The sequence below is a fragment of the Denticeps clupeoides genome, chromosome 19 (assembly GCF_900700375.1).
Source record: "Denticeps clupeoides chromosome 19, fDenClu1.1, whole genome shotgun sequence".
NCBI classification, from domain to species: Eukaryota; Metazoa; Chordata; class Actinopteri; order Clupeiformes; family Denticipitidae; genus Denticeps; species Denticeps clupeoides.
Genome location: NC_041725.1, coordinates 7,244,801 through 7,264,776, shown reverse-complemented (window position 1 = coordinate 7,264,776; position 19,976 = coordinate 7,244,801). Strand labels below are relative to the sequence as shown.

At 45.9% G+C, this 19,976-nt stretch overlaps 2 protein-coding genes across 2 annotated transcripts; both read right to left on the bottom strand.

Annotated features, from left to right (window-relative positions):
* Positions 1-109: 109 nt before the first annotated feature.
* itpkcb (inositol-trisphosphate 3-kinase Cb) lies at positions 110-13,713 on the bottom strand. The gene is made up of 7 exons (XM_028961755.1): positions 12,743-13,713; positions 5,754-5,853; positions 5,390-5,603; positions 4,743-4,947; positions 3,472-3,573; positions 2,215-2,286; positions 110-2,005 (listed from the first exon to the last, which is right to left on the bottom strand). Exons 1-7 carry the CDS (start codon positions 13,697-13,699, stop codon positions 1,787-1,789), a joined length of 1,869 nt encoding a protein of 622 aa, XP_028817588.1. The 5' UTR covers positions 13,700-13,713; the 3' UTR covers positions 110-1,786.
* Positions 13,714-14,872: 1,159 nt separating this feature from the next.
* On the bottom strand, positions 14,873-19,511 carry crk (v-crk avian sarcoma virus CT10 oncogene homolog). The gene is made up of 3 exons (XM_028962077.1): positions 18,982-19,511; positions 17,706-18,274; positions 14,873-16,831 (listed from the first exon to the last, which is right to left on the bottom strand). Exons 1-3 carry the CDS (start codon positions 19,199-19,201, stop codon positions 16,694-16,696), a joined length of 927 nt encoding a protein of 308 aa, XP_028817910.1. The 5' UTR covers positions 19,202-19,511; the 3' UTR covers positions 14,873-16,693.
* Positions 19,512-19,976: the final 465 nt, after the last annotated feature.

The window sequence follows — 19,976 nt, the reverse complement described above, 5'->3', positions numbered from 1 at the left end:
TAGTCCTTAAAATGGAATCAAATGTATTAACAGTCGCAATACGGAATTAGATTGGATAGCTGATAAGTACTATTCAGTCACTGCTGTTTTCATAAAAGGAAAAAAGAAGCTGTTTAATGATTCCAGTTTATTGTATCGGCAACCTAGACAAATAGATAAGGGAGTAAGAGCCAAAATGAACACCCCAAAATAAAAAAAGAAAAATATTTCAAAAACAAATCACAATAGTTGAAGAAATCAAATGCCCATGAAATCTTTAGAACATGCCAGTTAACTCCCACTGCATAAATGCAAAATTGAAAATGGTCAATTTCAGACTAAAATCGACTATTAATACTTTGAATAACGCGTAAACAATACTATAAAAAAAAAAACCCAGACAGGTATGTACTTGTATTTTAGTTCAAGAACAGGTCAAAGTCGTAATGAATTCTGAGGACTTGGTTGAGGAAAGCTGACTTAGCAATAAAATAAAATTCCAGTTGTCCAGGTCCGAGAACCACACGCAAAAAGAGCAAACACCACTGCGACTCACACGTCTGAACTATAACTTGTGTACAATGACTTAAGAATACCATGGTATGCAATACTGGCAGTTTCACAAACCATTCCAGTCTATACAGGATTTCGGCACAGCGTTTTATTTCTGTAAGATCTTTTTTTTTTTTTTTTAAAGGATCTCTGGGGTAAGGAACTAGGCAGAATATTTGCTGGATATTACAGTTCTAAACTACTACAGTAACTGGTAAGGCTTTTTATAACGACTTTCAATATGTGGTTAGAATCTAATCGGAACTAATATATAGCTAAGACCTGATAAGAGCATTCTCCACAAGCAATGGAAAAATCAAAATCCCAATCTGTGCAAAGTGGGGAAGAAACTGAACAAGGTTTTTTCAACACAATATCTTATGCACAATGTAAATCTGATGCTGGTAGAGTTTAGGAAAAAACTGAACTTTAAAAAAAAAAAAAAAAATTTAAGACAAACACAGGTGCACTGGATGGTTCACCTTGTCTGATTTCCTCCACCATTTTGCCTCTACCAGAGACACCTTTTTAGCACACACACACACACATTCCTGTTGTCTTTATACAACCACTTAACTAAGAATCAGGTTTCACCCTGAGCTTCATGTGTCTAGAAATTTATGGGCTTTCTCTAACCTGCCTAAAAAAAAATAATAGTAATTACCCAACACAAGAGTGGGTTAGTAAATATAAAGATCAATTAAATATTATAGATCTATGTACATTATGTAAAAAATTATATCAGGTGCTTTAGTGTTGTAGCATTGTGTTAGATCTCTTGGTCTGTTTTCTTAAGGGCACTTTAAGACTGACTCCTGCAGAGGGGTCCAGAACACTGTGAGCTGTTCCTCCATTTCGCCAGCAGGGGGCAGAAAGATGGAAAGCTTGTCTTTTGGCCACTCAGGATGAGTGTGTGTGTGTGTGTGTGTGTGTGTGTGTGTGTGTGTGTGTATATATATATATATATATGTGTGTGTGTGTGTGTGTGTGTGTGTGTGTGTGTACATGTGTGTGCGCAAAAGGGTGACTGTGAAGAGCCAGGAACGTGTGAATCTCTGTATTAAAAAAAAAAAAAAAAAGTCTGTTGTGCATTTTAGGTCTTGTGAAAAAAGTTTGGCCCTTTTTTTGTCAAAATCTCAGGTTCACCACCTCTGCTTCACTCATCCTACTTTATTATCACTGCTGGCATTTTCCCCCAACCTCTGGTTTTTGACAGCCAGGAGAAGGAGCTCTCCAGCTGTCTTTGATCTCCTCCTCAGGGTTTGGAAGTGGAGGTGGGCAGCATTTCGCTGAAAATCTGGATGAGGTTGTCCAGTCCCCACAGGTACCCGTCCTCCCGGTTACCCTCCCTCCAGGGAGTTCGGTGGTCCAGAGTTAATGGGGGCGGGAGCGGCACAGTCTTCCCAAAGTCAATCATCCAGACACGTGCCTGTCCTGTCGCGTCGTGGACAAAGAGCAGGGAGCTGCCGACGACCTACAGAAGAAGGTGGACAAATATAAGCATTGGAATCCATTCCTCCACCAGGTGGGGTTTAGTTCCTTCAAAATAAAGGAAGTACATTATTTCATCAGAGCCACAGGCCATGTAAAACACACCCAGTCAGACTGTTACAGAATGTACCAGCACACAGGCTGAAAGTGGTGCATTGTGGGCATGTGTAGACAGGAAACATCTCAGCTCACCTCGTGAGTCCTGAAAAACTCAGATTTCTCCAACACGGAGCGAAGCTCTTCCAGTCTGTGCAGGTAATTCCTCTGCATGGATCAAGCAAGAAAGAATGTCAGGTTAAACACAAGACCAAGGCAATGTGAAAGCCAGAGTGCATGAGTAAATCTTTACAATGTACGCAGACTCTTAACAAAATGGCTCACAGAGCTCAAACAAAATAAAATTAAAGACTAAACCCATTTGTTCCTTATGTAAAATAGTGACATTAGTGCATTCAGAGTAACAGTAAAGTAACCCTGAGAGACTTAACTACTAGGCTACTACCATCCAATGATGTGGTAACTAATTGTATTTATGTAAAGCAACTTTTTTTTTTCCCCCTTTATGTCATTGATAATTTTTGGTAGCAACTTTACTGGTTGATAAATAATTCAAACTCCGGCTTTATTGGATTTACTGGATATCTCGCAGTTTGTGTCATTAATACTTAGTTACCATACCAGTAGTGAAAATCAAAGAAAACGGGGGCTCATTAAATCACTGTTGTGTCTAACGGAAGATTTGAGGCTGTGTGTAGAGTGTTTGGGGGAGGGATGGGGAAGTGTTTATGTGCCTTCACGGGAACATGAGAAAACACTCTGAAGTGCAGATCCACAATCATCCTTTTCTTGTAACTCAAAGGTTATTGCCCAACTGGGGATAGTGTCACATTAACACACTGTTCCCATCACTGCCATGGCGTGTATGAACACACCCAGTTGTACCGTTACAGCACTGACAGGGTGGACACGATGTTACTTGCATCATATGGTTCGCCCTGGAACACGTACAGACTCAAGACGCCGTTAAAGCAAGGAATTTCACTACCAAACTGATCCTTTAGGCGTTAATTTGAGTAACATTTACTTTCCCATCGAAACAAAGAATCCTGAAAGCAAGATAAAATGTGTGCTTAAAATAATCTAATATTTTACAATTATTGGTTTTCTAGGAAACATAAGAGTAATATGCAATAAATTAGCAATCTTATTATATTTATTCTGAACCTTTGGTGTTTTTGTTACGCTAGGAATCACACAAAGTCAAACATTTCAATGAGAATAAGAATAATATTCAGTTCCATTCTGCTATAAATTGCAGATATTGTTCTATTCTGTTCTATACTAATGAGAATCGGATCATTTTATGAACAATCATGTGTCCGTGTGCTAGTTTACCAACACAAAGCCAGTCCAAGTCTAACATATGACTAAATGCAAATGGGCGCGTACCAGAATCTGAATGTTCCCATCCACAAAGTCCTCCAGGGCCTTCATCACCTGCTCTCGCTGCTTGGTTTTTTTGAAGTTGGTATTGCACGTTCCATCTGATTTCTGCTTAAAAAAAAAAAAAGAAACATTGAGATGACAAATATGCAATCATGTGCTGCTTTCCTAAGACAAATTTCCACAGGAACATTTCTGATGACACCTTGACAAAAAAAAATTCCTGATTTGAATGTTCTTATTTTGGCATCGCTGCACCACATGCAATATAACATTATGCAGAGAGTCACAGGAGAGAAAAACAAAACTGGAAAGAAATACTAAAATCTGACATCACACCTATATTCCATAAAATCTATTCTGGTAATTCAAATGAGGAAAAGCTTCTTTGGAGTTAATTAGAAACACTTAAAACAAATGTCAATATTTTATATTGCAATTTTTATATTTATAACGTCCCAGTGAATCCCACCTTGGAGTGGATAAAAAAAAATTAAAACTCTTCTGCAAATTCTGGCCTCCTTAGTTAATGTTGCTCCGCCCACCTATGGCATTTACCATGACAACAGCCACCCAACAGAAATCATCTTTGAACAGATGCCACAAAAAAAGCGGCTGACGACCAAGCTCATAGTGCGAACATGAAACGTGTGGCTGGCCATGTCACAAGACACGTAGACTGTGACAAACCTTTCCTAATGTGAAGCTTGGTTGCCACAAAGATAATGTGTTGGTTCTATGAACTACACAGGGTGACATCACTTTCACGAATATGTAATGGATTCCATTTTGTACCCACTGCAGCATGATTACAATAATAAAAGCAATAAATGAGAACGTAAGAAGGATTAAGGAGCTCTATTCAACATCTTTTGTGAAAAGGAGAGACGGTATGATTGTCACGTCTGTAATCCTCTTTTCACCAGAATTTTGAAGCTGCACTGTACGTCGTAAAGGCTATTCTGTCACAAAGGTGAACATAACACCCTCCGTTTCAGGTTACCTCTGCAACCACTCCAGCAATGAATCATGGGAAACTAAATATTTGACATAGCTGGTCATTACACCTGAGGTTTTAATGGATAAACGGCTGATTTCCTGAGTGGTCGTCTATGAAATGGGCACAGGGCTCAGGAACTGTGTGTGTGTGTGTGTGTGTGTGTGTGTGTGTTTGTGTGTGTTTGTGTGTGTTTGTGTGTGTTTGTGTGTGTTTGTGTGTGTTTGTGTGTGTTTGTGTGTGTTTGTGTGTGTTTGTGTGTGTTTGTGTGCACGCCAACCTTGATGCCCTCGATACGGAAGCCCAGCGTGGCTGTGGAGCTGAGGCTCTCCCTCCACTGCATGTACCGGGGCTTTAGCACGGCCTGCTGCACGCGCTCCTCTTCACTGGGGGCTCCGGGGTCCACGGCCACCATCTTCTCGTACATGTCCTTGCGCAGCTTCGGCCGCTCGCGCGCTTTCACCAGTTCCTCCTCAAGATAGGTCCTGCGTAGGGTGGAGACGGTGGAGGAGGGTGTGAGTGGGAGGCAACAAGCATCATTCTACAACAAGCATCTTTCACAACAATAGATCTACTGGTCCATGTCCAACTAGTCAGGTCTTTTTTTTTTTTTTTTTTTTTTCTTTTTTTAAGCTTCTGAAAGGACGAGCCAGCATGAAATGTACCAGAGGGTCACCACAGCCACAAACACCATTACAGCTACAGCTTCAGGGATCTTTGAATGGACATTCTTGGACTAATCATTACCGACCCTGCACTGACACCAACTGCAGGCTCACTCTACCCTGGAATGGGATTCCTCTCGGTCTCACTTTTCTACACTCACTTTTTTTTTTTTAGTGGAGTTCTTAATTGTTGGTCAACAGTTGGGACTGTGAAAGCCCATTGAGACACACCAGATTAATGTCTACACATACATAGACTCACCGGCTGCCCATCTTGCAGTCCATGATGGACGGGGAGTCAAAGTCGGCCAGCAGGTCATCCATTACGTTGTACTCCTGCTCATCCTGCTGCACCACCCCATAGTAACCGGGCACAAAGGGCCGGAGCGAATCGCCCATAAGCTTCTGCAGACACATCTGCTCACACTCGCAGTACCTCTTCAAGAGTTTCCCATACTCCCCTGCCTGAAAGTTCCCTGAAGACGAGGTACAAATTAAAAAATGAAGTTACTCTGACGGGAAGTGCTGGCGAGTCAGGATATGAGAGACAAGCATTGATTTAACCTGCCAGTGACAGCGTATGAGAATAAAGTTTTTTTTGTTTGTTTTTTTTTTAATATAATTACCTGCATGTCCAGCTAGCTGCACCCAGGGATACCGCTTCTTAAAGGACACCACGAACGGAGACCAGTGGACCATAGTCTTCAGCTTCCTCCAAGACTTTGGCTGTAGGGTTAAACATTCAATCCATTTTTAGATCTCTTGCACCTATTTATCCCAAAGCAAACAAAATTAACACACAAACTTTACAGGCTTAAACATTAGCTCCAAAATGTACGCCCATGGCCAGGTCATGTGGACATTAAAAAAAAAAAAAAAAAAAAAAAAAAAAATTTATGGATCCATGGGAGACACTCTCTGACCACTGATCTGGCAGACGTCAGTGAGACCGACGCCCTCACTTATCAAACATTTACCACCACAGGCCAGGTGGCTGTCTGCAGCCCTGCTGTGAGGCGTGCTTTTCCCAGGACCGCGGACAACGGGGACGTGGTGACGTCACACCGCGGTTCTGAGATCAGCATGTCAGTATCGGGAAATACTGCCGTAAACTCTCCATAATACCAGCACGGTCACTGTAATGCAAGTGAAGCTTCTTCTCTGCATTAATGTTCATTAAACTTTTAAAATGAATTTGTTCTGACATGATGGACAATCTTCAGCCTTCAAATTATATAGTCTCTGGCTGCCAGATAAAATGTGCTATGACTGTCCATCATAAAGGAAAAAATGTATTCCTGGCCAATAATCCTGATGGCAGAGTAAATCCATGCCCTAGTACGAATGGACTTCGGTTAACAATATTTTTTATTGCTTTTTTATATATTCATTACCCTTTGCTGATTATCTTTGGAATATATTAATAGAAAATCCAGAAGAAAAAAAAATCTAAATAATTGATATATATTATTGTGTCTATTAAACATATTTGTTGTTTTGTCCTGTGCTGTGAAACGTGTCACATTTGCGATGTAGAGGTCAAACACTTGAGAAACACTGAGAGACACACTCTTCTCAACTTATGACATCACTGCATGCCCACGACCGGGAATGAAAGGAATGGCAGACTTCAGACTCTGGATTATTCAAGGTCAAAGGTCAGTATGTACGCTTTTACACACCCACACGAGAACACAGAATCTCTGTTTCGCTATTGCCCTGAGCATGTGATCTGTCTGTGTGTGTGTGTGTGTGTGTGTGTGTGTAAAACTGCATTACACATTTCTTCTGTTGTTTTTTTTTTTACTGTTTAAATTCTGGTTGATATGTAGCTCCAGGTGGTAGCTCAGGTTGGTAGTAGCCTAGTGGGTAACACACTTGCCTATGAACCAGAAGACCCAGGTTCAAATCCCACTTACTACCATTGTGTCCCTGAGCAAGACATTTAACCCTAAATTGCTCTGGGGGGGGGGTGTCCCTGTAAATACTGATTTTAAATCGCTCTGGATAAGTGCGTCTGGTAAATGCTGTATATGTAAGCTCTGAATTCAAGCGAACTGAGAAAATCTGTGTGGTTGGAGCGACTACACATGTTCGAATTCTTCCTCTTCATCCCCGCCGTCAGTAATCCTACAGGCTTAGAGCCGACGCAGCCCACAGTGCATCTGCTAATTACCACTGACCCATTTTACTCTAGTAAACCTCTCTTCTGTGGGCACAATACAACACACCACACACACACACAAACACAAACGTTCCTCTGGCAGTACAATAGGTTCAGGTGTGGTATACATGAGAAAAAGAAGATAGACACCATCTACACCTCCTCCTCCTCTTCCTCCTACACAGCCCTGAGGGGCAGTGGAAGTCCAGCTCAGTTTCATTCAGCCCTACAGGCGGCCATCTGATATAAAGAGCAGCACAGAGGGTCCTGGACCCCTTCAGGGAGGAAACAAGGGTCTACAACCCTGACTAATCCTCAGAAGAACACAGTCAGAGTTCTAAATGAAACGCTAGGCTAGCTGCTAACTGGGACCGGTTCTCCGAGCAGAACTGGCTTTTGTTTGTGTTGGTAGGTGTGAGGCGTGATGTGTGTTTGTGTGTCTTTCTCTCACCTGGCAGACAGACCAGAGCAACAGCAGAAGGCCGGGGCCGACGCAAGCACAGGAGGCGAGGAGCAGGCGGTGCGGACCGAGCCAAACCCCCCACATGCACACACAGCCTTCCTAACAACCCCCGCAGCAGCGTGCAGGAACACCGACGCCACCCGCGCCGCCGGTCAGCGAGCAAAGCCTGCGCCTGACTGCTGCCCCCACAGCGGCTTCGCCGGCTTTATTCCCCCGCCTCTGGCCAGCGTAACCTCCGCCCAAACACTCCCCTCCTCCCGAGCTCACTCGTCCCATCTGCTGCCCTACGCGTCACAGCGGGGGGGGCGGCGGTGGAACCGAACACCCACGGGTGGAAATGGGCCATCAAGGAGCTGGTGAGACTTCATTTACATTCAGAAAGAGAGGAAAGAAGAAGAAGAAAAAAAAAAAAAGACACTGAGGTTTTCCCCCAAAAACTTTCTGGGCTCAGTAAAGCCAGATGATGTTCTCACCATGTTGAGCTCCCAGTGGTGGAAATTAGGAGGAGTGAAACACAGTATCTAGATGAGGGGTCAGATGTTAAATGTTAAATGAGCAATTCCATCCTGTCCCGAATACAAAAACTCCTGACAGACATCAGAGGCAAAAAGAGAGAGAGAGAGAGAGAGAGAGCATCCTGTGGGGGTGGGGGCAAGCAACCTAAAGAAAAACCCTGACACAGCACATGGGGGCCGGGTCGGACTGATTGGTCTGTAGTAACACTTGTGGAGAGTATGTGCCGCGCCCCGTTCCGGCCCCACCCCCACACTCACTCTTTGTCTTTCGGACGTTTTATCTAATGAATAATTACCCATTCACACCAAAACACTGGTGCATTGTCATGGTAATAGAGTCAGATTTCAGATGGACGCTCCTTCTGATCAGCTGAGCAACGCTGTTCTATACCGACTCTTACAGTTAACGGCAGCGTACATACATGTACAAAGCCAACAAGATGGCACCAGCATCCAAACAGAAGCACCAGCGGCACAGTATAAAGAATAGAATCCTTTTCTGCTCAAAGAATGTGTTACAAATATGATATTATAACCAGTTTTCACATGCATTTACAAGAGAAGATCCGCAGAAGTATGTGCAGATGCCTGTGCAGCATGTGTAGAGACATGCAGTAAATTAATGTATGAGATGTAACATTAAGCAATATTCACGGATTACTTTATATGATAGATGTTGCATTTTGACAATAAGTAAAATAAATAAAAGGGGTCCTAAATGGGGTCAAATGGTTCTAGACAAGCACACAAGCAACTTTATATTCTGATTCCTGCACATTTAGAAGCCTTAAAGTAGCCTGAAAATGTAATTATGAATGGAATGGAATTCTAGTCAGGGGGAAATGATCGTTGGAAAAAAAACAAAAAATAATTGATGCCCTTAGACATCACACATTTGTCTACCCTGAAAGGCTATTGCAGAATTTTTTCCTGTATTTCCTCCATTCTCATTTCTCTGCTTTGAGAAATTCTTTTCGACACATGTCGGCATAAATTTCTGACACTAGGCAGGATAAACGAGTAGAACAACTTTCGTTCTTTGCTTTCATATGAGAGAGCGCTTTTCAGGCTCATTCACGTAATCCACAAATCACAGGTTTTAATATTGTGGGTTTTCCCAGGGTGCAGCAGTTAGCACTTACCAAAAAGAAAGGACGGCTGCTGGACATGAGACAGGGTCTCGGCCGTCACCGATGTGTGCCTAGCGTGAAGGACAGGCCATCTGAGCAAATCCGGTGCAAATGGTCAAGACCAAAAGGTGTCAAAACACACGCTGGATGAACCAATCAGGGTCTTTAAAGGGATTCAAAAACTTGGAAAAAGCAACTGACCGGAAGCTACAGGCTGCACAACATTCATATGTAGTCCATAATGCAGGCAGAGAAGTTGACCTGAGTCATATGTTCAGACCACACGTATGGCCGAGTGAGTAGTTCACCTAGAAACGAGCTGTATTATAGTGGTGAGAAGGCTGCCCTGCTCTGAAGTCTTCAGTCGAGCATTCGAGAGGTAGGACTTTAGAGTGCGACCAATTTGTCAATGGAGCGGCGAGTAGCCTTTAATCAGGTCACTAAAGTCAGACCCGAGCCCGACGAGAACAGCCTTTTTAAAGGCCCAAACCTTACATCATGGCGGAGGATGTGACGTATCATTGTGAAACACTGCAGCACAGCACACTGTGACGCAATGAAATGTGTCCTCTGCTTTTAACAATCACAGTGGGCGGCCATGACAGGCGTGTGGACAGTGTGTGGGGACGGTGCTTTGCTCAGTGGTGGATCGAGATTCAAACCAGCAACCTTACGATAACTGGTCCGTTTCCTTACTTGCTAGGCCACCACTGCCACATGTCGGACAACATGACAGTAAATATATGCTTTGCGCGTCTTTCATACATTTGTAACGGCATTTTTCAGTGTCCACCTCACACAACCAGAATGTAATTGCCAGAAACTAGTCTCCAGTTCACCGCCTCAGCATCCATTTTTGCGCAGATCATCAGGCCGAGATGATAAATTAAATTAAAAGGGCGGGAACTTGATTATCTTGTTTTAACTTCAGCTCAGTGAAGCACTTTAAGCACCAGCACGTTTTCAGCAATTTACCTTTCTTGTAGAGATTTAAAAAGAATAGGGAGCCTGTAAAACTGCGTTATTAGACTTGGTGCACCTAAGTTTTTTTATTTAAGAGAAAGTTGGACCGTAAGTTGCACCAGTGCAAAAAGTTGTTGTTGTTGTTCTAGAGCCCAGTGAGGATGTTACTTGCCCAGGCTGAAGCAAAGAAGGATCAAACCTGCTGACAGGCTGCAAAAAAAGGGACCGACTTGAGCAAGATGTGAGGCGTTGATGTGGAATCCAGATTAAATAAAAAAAAAAAATTAAAAAAAAATGCTCAGACTTGTTCAGGTGCCCCTCAGACATAGATATAGATCGAATCTATCAGTGTGGCGGTATGATCGATACACGGTCTGAAAGTTGAGTCATGGCAACTGGACTTCTTTATTTTGGATAGAGACGTTTCATTCTGCGTCTACAGAACTTTGTCAATCTTAAATAAAGAAGCCCAGTTGCCATGACTGGGCAGTGGTGGCCTAGCGGTTAAGGAAGCGGCCCCGTAATCAGGAGGTTGCCGGTTAAAATCCCGAGCAGTCAAGGTGCTACTGAGCAAAGCACCGTCCCCACACACTGCTCCCTGGGCGCTGGTCATGGCTGCCCACTGCTCACTCAGGGTGATGGGTTAAATGCAGAGGACAAATTTCACTGTGTGCACCGTGTGCTGTGTATCACATGTGACCATCACTTCACTTTAATGACTCAACTTTCAGAAAAAATCACCTGGACTGAGAATCCCCACAGACACAGTTACACGTGTACAAAATTCCTCCCACGGTCCTGTTTAAAACTCCTAAAACAGAAGGAGATCGGCGGCAAGTTCAGCGTGCACCCATTCTGTAAGACTGGATAAAAGAACGTGCTGTGCATTTATAGGTCGAATGGAAAGTGCGGGGAAATTCACGGCATCATCATCCATAAAGAGTTATGAATCAGTGGTTTTAATTTTGTGTTTCTTGAGTATGAGTTCTCTCGGCTGTCGAATTTACGGTCAATATCCTAAACACAGACAGTTGATCAGATGATCAAATGTGAAAGTTCACATCGAGTAATATCGACTTTCCCCGTTTTTTCCCTAACTGGAAGAAACTAAAATGTAAGAAGTCAAAAAACAAAGTGAAGCACCTCGCGCAGAAAGAGCACGAAAGCGAAGGCCGTACGCGAGCGCAGGCGGCACAGTTACGGTGGGTCGGGACCGTCGTTCGAGCCTTGTTTACGCCAAAACCACATCCCCTCTGACGCTCTCGACACCAGAGCCCCGACACGAGGGGCGGAGTCTGCACGTCTGACATTGCGACTTTACTCTCGGCCCCGATGGTAGGCGACGGCCTGCAGGCATGAAGGTGTGTGTTCGTGTCAGAGAAGGCGAACAACACACACGCGCGTGCGCGCGCCTCCATATATGGCCACAATGTATCTTAGCAACGGAACCACCCTCAGACCAATTTTCCATTACACAATCCGTCGACCGTGACGAGAGATGCCAGCAGAGTGTGCGTAGGAATCTGTGTAGGTTCTGCGCGCGTGTGAGGGAAGAACCACACAAGATTATTAATTATGTAAATCATCTTCGGAATTTTCACCGGTTCTTCCCTTCGCATACCAAGTATTCTGCTGCTCTGGTTAAACAAGGCACAACATATCATTTCCCTTCAAATGTACATTCTGAGAAAACCGAGAATTACCTAATTAGAATTTATTTTTTTGCCGTCGGGGTCATTAAAGTTTACGTCGTTGGGACAGACTTCCTGACACTCATTCTCTCCGCATTGATTCACCGTGAGTCACGGAGCAAAAACACAAACAGCCCTCACTCGGGTGGCCGTGATGTAAATACGTCGGCAGCAGTCACACATCCTTCCTCATTACGAGGCAAAGCCCAGAGCGGTCAGAGGAGGCAGCCGGGAAGCCGTGATAAGGATTGGGCAACTGTGTACAGAAAGACACACGAGCGTGAGCACATGAGGACATCGGGGCGTGTGCGGATGTGCGTGAGCAACGTGATGCTCCAACAGGCAGAAACCAAACTTTCCTCACAACTCTGGAACCAGACGGGAACTTAGAAACGATGAAATTCCCAATCAGGACTGCGGGGTTAAAGGTCACAGCGGCCAGAGCATAGTAAGCATTAATAATGCTTTACAATCAGTGGTTACAGGGACAGTAAGTGGGATTTGAACCTGGGTCTTCTGGTTCATAGGCGAGTGTGTTACCCACTAGGCTACTACCACCCTACCATTCATTGGTTATTTATCCAGAGCACCTTACAGTCAGTAGTGACAGGGACAGTCCTTCTGGAGACCTGCTCAGGGACACAGTGATATTAAGTGGGCAGTAAGCGGGTGTTTGAACCCGGACTCACCAGCGTGGTGTTCGGACTGAGGGCCAGGCTGCTGGGCTCCAGGTCGTCCTCGGACTCCTCGAACGACGAGGCGGAGGACAGGCCCGTGGAGGAGCTGGACAGCTTGCGCGGCGAGCGAGCGGGCAGCGGCGAGCCTCCGCAGCCGCTGTCCGAGCACGACGACTCCACGTCGGTGTAGCGGTCCAGGGAGAGTCGGTGCAGGCTCAGCTCGGCGCGCTGCAGCCCGCGGTGCTCCCCGGTAGGAGTGGGGCTCGGGTCCCGGGTGATGATGAGCCGCGGGATGGTTCCAGGGAAGCTCTGGCTGACCGACAGCCCACGCTGAGACGGGTACTCCGGGGCCGGGTGCGGCGGTGAGAGCCCCTCACCTTCTGGCTCCGCGGGACAACTGTTGCTTCGGTCCCCGAGTCGAGTTGGTTTAGGCACGGCGTCGGAGTCCAGGGCTCGTCGCGGCTTCCTTTCACCGAACGGGGCCGAGCAGGTCGGGACAGTGAGACCCGCCGCTACCCCACCGTCGAAAGTTCTCTCGTCCTCGCCGCTCTTTGTGCCGTTTTCTTCCATGGTCCGCCACAAGTCGCTCCGAGCATGGTCCCCGTCGGTCACTTCACGGCCGACGCGCTGGTAGTCCGAGCCGGCGGCATGGCGGAGCGCGTCAGCCCCGCGTTTCAGCGCTCCGTCTGCGGACACATGATGCTTCCGGACCGGCCTCTCTTCCACCTCCACCCCGGGCCCCGTCCGGCAGTAAAGGCGGACAAACGTACCCTCCGGTCCTCGGGCGCTCCTTCCCCTGCGCTTCAGAGCAGCCGACTCACTTCTCGCCGCATTCCTGCCAGACCGGTCAGCCCGCAGCCCCACCTTCGCGATCCGCAGCGTTCGCATCCGTCCCGCCGCCAGACGCGTCGCGTCGCGTTTCTCCTCGCGGCGAGCGGCCACCGTGTAGCGCGAGTGCGCGTGACCCATCCCGCGCTCCGTACTGCGACCCACGTGGAGCAGGGGCGGGGCTCGGCTTTATAGCCACGCCCTCCGGCGAGCGCCCCCGGCTGGCCGCGCAGCGCACAATCATTACTGACAATGAACACGGCGAATGGTTTTTTTACTATTGATCACAGTATTTATAGCCACAAGTCAATAATGAGAAAGAGCTGTGCAAATTGTAGCCTAAAAAAAATTAATACGTAATTAATGAAGCACACTTCCACTTATCCATAACATGAGCTGGGTGATTGTCGTTTAGATCTGTTATTACAATTATTACTTTAATTGGAATAATTGGACACCTTGTGTTTGCAAGGAGCTGAGGTAGATGATGATGATGAGTATGAGGTTTGAGGTTTTTAACTCTATTACATAACTTAACAGTCACTACCAATAAGGCCGATCCTGTGGTCTAAGCGATAGGAGAGAATATCGACTCGGCATAGCAGATGGCGTTATGCAGTGTTGGGTGGGAGTATCTGGACCTTGCTGTGGATAAATAAGAACTGAAAAGAACACAAATGTACAATTATTTCAATCAATCCACTGATTCAATGTGAAAAGCACCCTGCATAATTTAATGCTATTGTCTGTCAGGAAATAATAATAGTTCTTACAAATGATCACCGATACCATGTCAGAACAACATGTCACTACAGCCATGTTGTAAATACCTCATGCTGGACACACCCATGTTACAGCCTACAGCCAGTTGCACTTAAGCAAACATTTCAAGATTTAGACTTTTAGACAAAAAATCATGATGTATAGTAGTTCTATGTCTAAACAGCAGACCAGTTGGGTCCAGAGCGGAGCAGGTGGTAGAACTCGATACTGTTTAAATCCAGCAAAAGAAAGCAGCCGCCACCCACTGTGGCATTAGTGTCTGCAGTTGGCAGGCTGGCCGGGGCAACAGCACTTAAGCAGGCAGTTTTCCTGGAAACGTTGGTCGCTAGGTGAGCTGGACTCCACTCCAGTTGTAAAAAAGCAGAATTAAACAGAGGCGTCCTTACAGCCTTCTGCAGTTAAGCCGCAGTGCCCACAGGAACGTGTTATAATTCTTATTTATGCAGTCAGCAAATGAAATATGGCCCAATTTGTATTTATAAAGTGTGCAATTAAGGAATAAATAAATAAAAACACCAGTGTAAAATATTGTTCTTTGTCATTGCTTTATTAACGGTGTATTTTGCCACATTACATGCTAATGAAAACAATGCATCAATTTAAACGCTTCTGAAAGAATATAGTGTTATAATACAATGGCACATCTGATACGAACATACTGACAACTTATAATTCATGATTACTCTCCCCATACCTCTAAAATATAAAATATGATGCTTAAAATATTCATACATTAGCCATGATTGACAGACACAGAATCAATTAAAAAAAATGTTTTTACAAAAGCAAGATGCCTGAACATTACATCAAAAGAAAAGCATAAAGCAAAGAACATTAGTGTGCTATTGAGAGAAAAGAAATGTTTCATGGGATTGGCATAGGAACTGCAGGAAATAATGGACCAAAAAAACTACCAATGGAGAGTCACCGACACGTGATTGATTCCCCAAACTACACTCGAAAAGAAGACCTTTGCAGAAGCCCACAAACTGCTAGGTAATGGGAAAAAGGCACATTTTCTACTGTTTGTGTCACTGGAGACATAAAAAAAAAAAAAAAAAAAACAGTTCAGAAAATCAAATGCAAACAAAAAATGTAATGTACTTCAGATGTCAGGAATCTGCAGCAAAATGAGAATAGAAGCCAAAGATGTCACAATGGTTAAAAGATCGACACGTTCAGGACACCACGATCAGTGACGCCAGGAATGTTTGTAGGGGGCCTGAAAACGAATGTACGTTGAAAATTCAGATATTAAGGTCAGCGCAAGGCAACGGATCTCTGCATCCTGGATTTACGTCAGTAATGTTCCGTTACCATAATATACAAATACAACCAAGCAACCAAAAAAAAACTACCTGTTCATATACTTCCACACAGAATTCTTACGTGAGGTTAACAAGTGAAAGCACCCTTCTAAAATCATACTTGGTCATTGTTCTCAGGTGAAGGATTGTAGAGTTTGCCCACGGAAAACGTGCAGCCACGGTGGATGCTAGTGTTTAAAAGTTGACCACAATGTGAGCCAGGGTACTTCTGCCAGTGGCCTGATTCAGTGTATTTTCATTTCTTGCCTAGGTTAGATGCAAGATCTGGTCACGGTTGTAAACTAATGCAGAATAACATACAAAAAAATGAAGAGACCATTTGACACCATGTGAAGTGATTTATCTGAGGATTATCGTTTAAAAGTCTTTTCGGTGACGTAAATATGACACAAAATGTGCTTATCATTGCAGGCCACTCTCAACTAATGTCCAGGAATGATGTTTTTCTTGATTTTCCTTCCAAGAAAACGATTAATTAAAAAACCCAAAGAACTCATTAGTACACAGTATTCATCTTTGATCAAGGCTCAAATCAGAAGAAATACTAAATAAAAGGCAGTGCATCAATTGGAACACTTTTTTTTTTTGTTAAAGAGTGCACATAATAATGAGCAAAAATAATACGATTCTTAAGAAAAAAAATGTATAGCTAATATTTTATGATTATTCGTTTCCATTACAAAAATGCATCAATTCTTCAGACTTGGCTGTAGCCCGGAATCAAGTCTCTGATGGTGCCTTCTCTCCAGCAGCCCGTCGCGTGTAGTGTTCACCGGCGTGACAGTCCTCGCAGGAAGCGTCGTTTCCAGTTCAGGCCGCCCACTCGCCGGCTCTCACTTCATCTCATCTCTACCAGATCCTACTCACCGGGGTGGGTCAGAAACAGCCAACGGCGGCACGTTCGGTGTATGTAGCGGGACGCGGCACAGTTTGAAGAGGAGGATACGCCGGGTGTGTGGGTGGGAGGGTGGGTGCTGAGGCTGGATGGGTGGGTGGGGGGGGGTGGAGAGCGCCCACTACACCCTCAGCTCAGCTCGTCCTCGGGGTTGTGCTGGTCCAGGAGCCGGACGTGTGTGAAGGGGAAGTGGCCGTGCTTCCCTTTGCATTCGCCCTCCCACTGGCCGTTCACGTTGATCTTGGTCACCCTCACCAGGTCACCAACCTGCAGGGGCGAGTGTGAGTGTGAGCAGCCAATCACTTCGATCAGAACGCACCATCAGCGGGACAAGTTTCCCTTCAACTACTGAACTGTACGCAAATTTGGGGAAAGCTACCGCCTGTATTCACCCAGCAATTTCCTTCGGGATTAACAAAGTTTTCTGATGAAAAAAATTATTATATGACAAAATAAAAAAGGTTATTTAACTATGAGAAGTGTAGGGGAAGTATTAATAAAATCACATGGTTAATCCACTGCTGTGTGTAACGCTTTTGTTTAATAGTTCACAGTTGCTTCTCTATGGCAGCATTGTTAATTTTTTTCATTATTACTTTTACGAATGTTTCAACCGCCTGCACAGCGTTGGTTTGGGGGGGGGGGGGGGGGGGGGTGTTCACACGGAAATGGCAGGAAATGTTCCTCCACATAAAGCATTTCCTCTTGTCTGCAACCTTCTCTTGAAAGCCCTCTTTCCCTTTCCGTCCAGCTCACTCGAGGTGGGGTGGGGGTCCGGAGACCCTCGCTAATGAGGCCTGAGTGCTGGCCTACAGTCCGAAGCTTCGTGAGCGAGCGAGACACTGAGCAGTAAAGTATGCAACGAGCTGATATTTGCTCAATATGACTTTTTCAAAATGACATATATATATTAAATGCTGGCTCAATCTGAATATGTTCTAATTTTAGAACCAGCAGGTACGACCAGAAGGTTCTGAAGAGTTACTACCGTCCTGTCTACTTAGTTTATTCTTCCTTTTGTTTGCTATGAACTAAATAAAATGGTCTCTTTGTAAGGTTTACTTCCTGCCCAAACATTTGTAGACCTGGCCAAGCTTTCAAATAAGCAAGAACTCAATTTAAATAATAATTATAATAATACCTCCAAAGCCAGGGCCGTCTTGTCGTAAGCATTAGGCACCCTCTTCTGGATCGCTCGGGCATACACAGGCCCGTTCTGCAGGTTGGGGAGGGAAGTGGGCTGGGCGTACGGGCCTGGTTCGCCATGCAGAGGAGCCCGGGAGTTCAGACCGTCGCCGCCGCCCACAGACATCTGCCCGCCGAGGACCCCGCCGCCCAGGCCGGCCGACGTGGGGGAGGCCGGACGATATCGCTCCACGTACGGCACAGGAATCATCCCCACTCGGCCTTCGCTGTTCTTGGCATTCCACCACTGCTCCTCAGGCTTCTCCAGGACCCGTAGAATGTCACCCTTGCGGAAGGGCAGGTCCTCGTCATCGTTGCCAGGGAAATCGAAGAGGGCCCGCACCAGCTCCTCTTCCAGGCGTAGGGGTGCGCCTGTGCCGGTGACACAGATGGAGGAGTGCTTGGACTTGTTGATGGGCTCGATTAGTGTGGTGGTGTCCAGGTAGTGGATCTTGTAGAACTCCAGCAAGGCTGGGAGTGCGTCAAATTCTTGATCTCCAATGCGGAAATGCGGAGTCACGAGACCTGGGGGGGGGGCGAATACACAATGTGAAAAAAAGTTCAGACATATTGCTGTGACCATGGCATTCAAGACTCGGATCAATTCGTAGCTGGATAAGGAACACCGGGCACCGGGCACGCCGCCCCAAACCCCACACAGCATCTATCAAAGCCACATTAAAATGCTCCAGATTGCATACGTGCTCTCAGATCCACACTGTCCTGTCCTTGCCCTGATCCACGTGGACTGATAATGTGACTGAAAGTGAAGTGATTGTCACAGCACAGCACACGGTGACACAACGAAATGTGTCCTCTGCATTTGAGCATCCCCCTTGGTGAGCTGGGGGCAGCCATGACAGGCGCCCGGGGAGCAGTGTGTGGGGATGGTGCTTTGCTCAGTGGGATCTTGGCAGACCGGAATTCGAACCGGCAACCTTCTGATTACGGGGTCTCCCAGCCCTGCTGCTGCAGGATGTCCGTCCAGAACGCTGTTGACGTCCACCCCACCCTAACCAGGCCGTAATGACCGCGTCAGGTTATGGGGATGGGAGGGCACGACCAGGACACACGTGTACAACACAATCTGGAGCACAGGAATCCATCTCGTGACGAGATCACGCCCGTCACGCCACAGTACACACACCCGACCTATTAATTACGCGTTAATAAAGAGTGAACTGGACTCAACTCGACCGCTACACGTCCATCGTCGGCCGGCTCGGACTTACCAGGGGCAGACTGGCGATGGTTGCTGATGCTGTTTATTATGTAATGCGAGACTTTGGAGTTCTCGGACACGGAGAGCACGTAGTCGCCGGGGCAGGTGATCGAGTCCCGGACTAGGAAGACGCCGTGCCTTTGTCCCTGCAGGAGGGAGACCGCGTCCTGTCGGCTTAATCTGCCCCAGTACCAGCTGCCGCGGTCCTCCGCGTCGAAATGTCCGGCCATCGCCGCGGCTTCGCGGGCCTTCCCTTCACCCCCTGTTATCCGGCCGCGAACTCATACAAAAAACTTCATCGCCCTCCCGCTGGACGCGGTCAGAAAGCGCGCGTCACGGGCAACTCGGCCGGCCTGTTCGACGCAGATACGCCGCCAAGTTACGGCGAATACAGCTGCTCCTACGGCGCAGAGCAAAGCGAGCTAATCGGCGGCAGAATCGGCCACTGAACACGCCTGCACGATTTTGAATTAAATCCTGGAAGTTGGCACAAGTAAGTTGCAAAAAATTGAAATGGCGGCCGCGGCTAACAAATGACCTTATACGCCGGACGTGACGTCATCGATAAAGGACCGCGATAAACGGTCAATGGTGTCGGCCATGTTGGAGAGGTAACAAACTGTAAAATTGAAATACGTTATGTTACACAATCCTGTTTCTTGATAGTGTGTAGCGCATAAAACAGTGCACGTCCTGCGTGGAAACGTGTGGCACAGCACGTTGCGTTAAAGCGGGTTATAGTACAGGAAAATGTTATTAAGGTGAAGGCATCTGACAAAACGTTGTTACGCATTTCAACCGCTAGATGCCTGCATAATACAGTAAATAGGGCAACAACGGACAATCAAATAGTTTTTATGGTTTCTTACTTTTGGGAGTAAAGGCGGCAGATATAAAACACCGGGAGCATTTCCCTGTCATATATTTACCGTGAAATGTTAAAATAATTTACTTTAAATGTCCTAAAACCTGTTCTATTTGTTCTAGGTCTAATATCGATGAACT